Source organism: Musca autumnalis, unplaced genomic scaffold, assembly GCF_047663935.1.
Source record: "Musca autumnalis isolate F117 unplaced genomic scaffold, ASM4766393v1 scaffold_4, whole genome shotgun sequence".
Taxonomy (NCBI): Eukaryota; Metazoa; Arthropoda; class Insecta; order Diptera; family Muscidae; genus Musca; species Musca autumnalis.
This window is the reverse complement of record NW_027411977.1, coordinates 3218415-3224708: the sequence shown is the minus strand read 5'-3', so window position 1 is coordinate 3224708 and position 6294 is coordinate 3218415. Positions and strand designations below refer to the sequence as shown.

The 6294-nt window shown below is 34.2% G+C and overlaps 1 protein-coding gene across 1 annotated transcript; it reads left to right on the top strand.

Annotated features, from left to right (window-relative positions):
• The first annotated feature begins 2370 nt into the window (after window positions 1-2370).
• LOC141403385 (protein Mo25-like) lies at window positions 2371-5322 on the top strand. The gene is made up of 2 exons (XM_073985729.1): window positions 2371-2689; window positions 2822-5322. Exon 2 carries the CDS (start codon window positions 2872-2874, stop codon window positions 3385-3387), a length of 516 nt encoding a protein of 171 aa, XP_073841830.1. The 5' UTR covers window positions 2371-2689; window positions 2822-2871; the 3' UTR covers window positions 3388-5322.
• The last annotated feature ends 972 nt before the right edge of the window (window positions 5323-6294 follow it).

Sequence of the window (6294 nt, the reverse complement as noted above, 5' to 3'; positions counted from 1 at the left end):
ATATCTTAAAATTGAAAATATGGACAAACAAATTAAATTCGCATGGTTACATAAAATTGTTGATTTTTATTAGTAAAACCATGACACAATTACCCAGGTAGTGTCATCGTAAAATTTTGAATATGTTATGTCAAAACTTTCTTTATGTTGTTGGGGAAATCACAACAAAATATTTTTTTTTATAAATGGATTTGACTTTTCATATTCTAACAGCTGGTGTGATGCCAATACCTGGGCAATTGTGCCATTAGTAAAACTTACGAAAAAACGCTTTTTCAAATATTGACATCATTTGAAATTTATTCCAAAAGTACGGGAATATCAAAATTGCAATTTTTGTAAAATTTCTAGCTGAAATTTATGTGCACATCGGATGCCAGCAATCACGATGTTATGCTAATGCTTGGTTTACATTTACGAAATCCACTCGATTTCAACTGTCAATTCCATAGCTCAAACGTCAAATGAAATATCATCTGGATTTCATTTGACGTTTAACCTATGGGTTTGACAGTTGAAATCGGGTGGATTTCGTAAATGTAAACCAAGCATTAGATCAGTCAAACTTGTCAAGTAGATAATAACCCTGCGTTTACACATGACAGGACATTTGAGTACATATATTGATTGTCAAAAACCCAAAACTTGCCTGTGTGACGTAGGCGTCCAGACAACTGCAAAACCAGTTGTAAAATTATGAATGAAAATCGTCGATTTCTTTTTGTTTTCCTTTCACATACATATTTTGTTTTTGTTTTGTTGCATCCCAGTCCTTTTGTCTTTTTTGTTATTTGAAATAGTTTTGCTCTCAATTGTTCAAAAATGTCCACATTTACTGTCTACGAAAATTACCAGACAGTGCCGAGGCAACTAGCCAAATGTTTGTATGTATTAGTAAATCAGAGTTGTATTTGCAGTCAGTCTGTCTTGTGTAAACGCCAAGTAAGAGAATGACATTTTTCACTGTCATAAGTTTGGGTACAACTTTTACTATTTTTGGTACACTTTTCCAACAAGAATATTCTGGAGCCTAGCTACAGGGTTGTATGTTTCAGCGATTTTCATACCTGGCCTACCTCTACTTTATTGTACCGCGTATTCAATCATATGTGAAAAATATTAGTTTTATAAATTCCAATAATTTATAGTCATTTCCTTATTTTGTTTACATGTACCGGTGACATTAACGTTACAAACAAAAACAAATTCCTTTGTGGTTGTTGTTGAGTTGTATTTGTTGTAGTATTTACTTTATAGTACTGTTACACTACAGTTTTTTGCAGGGTTAACCCACTTCGAGAGGATTTATTTGAAGTTTGCGCTATGGAATTGACATTTGAAATCCAAACCCAATGTGTTAATTTACTTCAACAAGCATACAATTTATATGAGACCAATTCACCACTTTTACCATTTTTTGCCACTGTTACCATTTTTTAAAGTAAAGGAACAGACCAAATATGACATTTTATGAAGCAAGAAAAGCAAGCAACGATTTATTCTGTTCTGGCCTTAAATTATTCTACCATGCTTTTTAGGCCATGTTTATATTAGATCCTTTTGCAGGGTTAACCTTCTTAATGAGGATTTATTTGACGTATACACAAAGGAATTGACATTTGAAACCCAGTGGGTTTGTTAAATTCGGTTTTTTATAAACCTTCTTTGTACCCCATTTGCACTTAACAAAATTTAATAAACCCACTGGGTTTCAAATGTCAATTCCATAGCACAAACGTCAAATAAATCCTTATAAAGAAGGTTAACCCTGCAAAATTTGGAAAAATCGTTTTATGTTAGAATTTCGCGTGTTTATAACTATCTGCCACCATGTCTCAAGACATTTAATTCCTCCTTAAAATGTTACAAGAATAAATTATGTGCTCATTTTAATCGTAATCAAATACAGCGTTCACAAATGTTGCCTTAGTTTGTAATGATATATTGTTGCATAGCTGATTCTATTAATGATTATTTTGTTATATATTTTCATTTCTTAATTTACATGCTTTTGCTTTTATTTATGTTTAATTCTATTCATGATATGCTAAGAAATATTGTTAGATATAAGTATCTGAGAGTAGTTATTGTATAGCTGTTTTTGGAACCGCTCATGGCCCTATGGGCTAGGTTACTGTGTTTGTCAAATAAAAATTAAAAAAAATTAAAAAAATTAAAAAAAAATGCTCTAATTAGGATTAGTTTGACGTTTTTGCTATGGAATTGACATTTGAAGTCAGTGGGTTTATTAACAATCCGGTTAAGTGCAAACGGGTTGATACCATGATGCTTACTATTTCGCTCGATTTGTAGATTCCTATTGCCGCCGTACGTTCAGCAAATACCAACTACGTCGATTGATTTCCGTCGTTATTATAAGAAAAAACGGCTTTGTTCTCTGTTCACGCAACAACTGAGAACTAAGAGATATTTTATTGGAAAAATTTTGTAAAACGGTAGAAAATTAACATCTAATTTCGGAAATTCAGTTCACCAACAAGAAAAATAATTCCGCAGAAGTACAGATCAAAAGAATAAACCTTGCTAAAAGTGAAACAATATTATTAGAGAAAGACGAGAAACACAAAAGAAGACAAAAAAGAGAGAAAAAAGTTTTGTCAGCAGTCAGTCCGCGGAACAGTCACACACGAAGAGGGCAGAGCAGAAAAACAGAAAAAGCGACAAAAAGGCAAGACACATTGCAGACGAAGAGCAAGAAGACACCCTTAAATACCACAAATAATAAAAAATAAATACCAAGAACACTTACAAACAATTCCATCGCAGCGATTTTAAAATATTCTTTTTTATAAATTTTTAGTTTGATATTTGTGTGTGTACGTGAGTGCGTGAGAGGAGGAACGAGGCGATATGCCGCTCTTTGGAAAATCACAAAAGACACCAGCTGAGCTGGTAAAGTCGCTGAAGGAGGCCATCAACGCCCTGGAAACCGGCGGCGACCGCAAGGCAGAGAAAGCCCAGGAAGATGTGAGTAAAAATCTGGTCAGCATAAAGAATATGCTGTATGGCAGCACAGATTCCGAACCACCGGCTGACTATGTTGTCGCCCAACTGTCTCAGGAATTGTACAACAGCAACTTGCTGTTGTTACTCATTCAAAACCTGCAGCGCATCGACTTCGAGGGCAAGAAACACGTAGCGTTAATATTCAACAATGTCCTTAGAAGGCAAATCGGCACAAGATCGCCTACTGTCGAATATATCTGTACAAAGCCCGAAATTCTGTTCACCCTTATGGCTGGATATGAGGATGCTCATCCTGAGGTTGCCCTTAATTCCGGCACCATGCTGAGGGAGTGTGCCCGCTATGAAGCCTTGGCCAAGATAATGATAAACTCCGAGGAGTTTTTCAAGTTCTTCCGCTAAATAGTTTTCTCCGATTGCTTGATTTGTCCGTGTTTAGACACACGGGAAAGTTTTTAGGCAATGAGGGGTAGGAACGAGTATTGAGGAGCTCTTTCCTCTCCGCTCTCACCCAAAAACTCTATTTACTTTCCCGTGTGTCTAAACACAGACTTTCAATTGCTGTAGAATAGCTTATACTATGTTTACATTTACGAAATCCACTCGATTTCAACTGTCAATTCCATTGCTCAAACGTCAAATGAAATCGAATCGATTTTAGATGAGTTTTCATTTGACGTATACACAAAGGAATTGACAGATGAAATCGAGTGGATTTCGTAAATGTAAACATAGTATTACTCTTCAACATAAGGAAACCCACTTCTTACTTTTGTGTTTACTAAAGGGCTGTTTACACCATCTATCAATGTCATATGAGCTGTCATTTCTTTCACCCATTCGACATTCTCTATGTTTGTCAAAATTGACGTCATCCATACAACTTTCAATTTGTACGTTCATACCTACAAGTGTTATTTTCGTATGACATAACCTATAAATATAAAAACAGCTGTTTTTGTCATTGTTTACATTTATTGTTGAGTTACAAATTTGCCCAAATTTTTAATTTTGGTTGAAGGAAAATGAATATCTAGCATGTTTGTTGTGGTAGAATAGGTTTTTGGGGTTATAGAGGCATTCATGTTTTGCCACAAAGCAATAATTTCCAACACTGCTCCTTACGACCAATCGATCTAAAAATAACATTGTAAACACCCTTTATTTACTTTTCTAAATACATGAATATACATAACTTTCCATTTTCTTTTTTAAAAGATATTGTTTTTCAATTTTTTTTTTGAGAATGCCAGAAAACTGCTGATAAATTTATGTTTACATACGAGAATGCCGTATCAAATAGAGCGCTCCCTAAATGAAAAATTTACATATGAGTTGCCAAATCATTTTGATAGATGAAAATTTTCATAGTGGTCACACTATGTGTACAACATTCGCAGGTAGAAAATTTGACATCTCATACGACATTGATAGATGGTGTAAACAACCCTTAATTTTGAAGTTATAGTGAGTTTGCATTGTTGCATTGCAATTAACATGAAAACTTGATAAATCATTCTTCTGCATGTATTTATATTAAAAAATCAATTTAATTTTGCCACGCGATATAGTGTTACAGAAAAGATTTTTGTTGCAACAGTTCAATGACGTATCTACCTTTATTATTGCATAATGAAAAAAATGTCAACCCTGCTTTTGACAGAATATGCCATAATAAGAAAAAAATTTAATCAGCTGTTATACCCCGGTTACACTTAACCGGATTAACCCAGTGGCTTTGGATTTCAAACGTTAATTCCATAGCGCAAACGTCAAATAAGTCCACTCGAAGTGGGCTAACCAGGCAAAAAAGTCTAGTGTAACAGTACTATTAGCTGTGGGCTACCACTAAATTCACGGTAGAACAATATAAGGTAAGAGCAATACCAGCTGACTGAACTGGGCTGTAATGTTAAGGGCTGTTTACACCATCTGTCAATGTCATATGAGCTATCATTTCTTTCACCCATTCGACATTCTCTATGTTTGTCAAAATTGACGTCATTCATACAACTTTCAATTTGTGCGTTCATACCTACAAGTGTTATTTTCGTATGACATAACCTATAAATATAAAAACAGCTGTTTTGTCATTGTTTACATTTTTGTTGAGTTGCAAATTTGCGCAAATTTTAATTTTGGTTGAACGAAAATGAATATCTAGCATGTTTGTTGTGGTAGAATAAGTTTTTGGGGTTATATAGGCATTCATGTTTTTGCCACAAACTAATCATTCCCAAGACTGCTTGTTTCGACCAATCGATCTGAAAATAACATTATAAACACCATTTATTTACTTTTCTAAATATTTAAATATACATAACATTCCTTTTTTAAGATTTTGTTTTTATTTTTTGAGAATGCTAGAAAACAGCTGATAAAATTATGTACACATACGAAAATGCCGTATCAAATAGAGCGCTCCCTAAATGAAAAATTTACATATGAGTTGCCAAATCATCATGGTACAATAATACAGGTAGCATTATCAAGCCAGCTGATTGTAACATAATGTGTCAATTGCATTGAATTGATGCCAAATTTTGACATCTTATGTTACCAACAATTGCCGATGCGGCTACCTGTGTATTTGTACCATGCAAATCATTTTGATAGATGAAAATTTTCCTAGTGGTCACACCATGATGAAATAATAAGGTGGCGTAAAACGTCCAGCTGATTGGTTTCAATCTGTCAAATTTTTTGTTATTGTGAATAAATTGTATGAAAACGTAAACAAACATTTTGACATATTGAAGAATTTTTCGCCAAAAATGAGTTGTTGTTGTGCTACTTACGTGACCTGTTAAATAGATCATGGGTCACACTGTGTACAACATTCGCAGGTAGAAAATTCGACATCTCATACGACATTGATAGATGGTGTAAACAACCCTTTAGTGTCAAATTCCATATTTTCTATTTTCGATGTATAATAGGGATATATATTTTTGAGGAAAAAATATATCAATGATATGTAACCTCTTCCAAGTCAGAACAACGTGCCGCACACTGTAAAGGTGAGAACAGAATGAGAAATTCACGCTTATCCAAGCCTGAATTTGTGTAAAGGAATAAAGATTTCCAAAATCGCATTTGAATTAGGTAGTACCTGGCCTTTATTCAATTACTTGAAATTGAGCGTGAGGCAAGCAACAAAAGTCATTGTGTTTCTACCTTAAAGGCCTCGACACATAAGAAGCATGGCATTCTTGCTTAAGTCATGTCTTGTAAATGACTAAAGGCCAAGTTCGACCTAATTCAAATGTGATTCTGAAATCTTTTTATTAGGTCGAACTTGGTCTTTAG

Bases quoted from the DNA above. Each gene is read 5' to 3' on its own strand.
- LOC141403385 (XM_073985729.1), top strand. From the start codon at position 2,872: ATGCCGCTCTTTGGAAAATCACAAAAGACACCAGCTGAGCTGGTAAAG.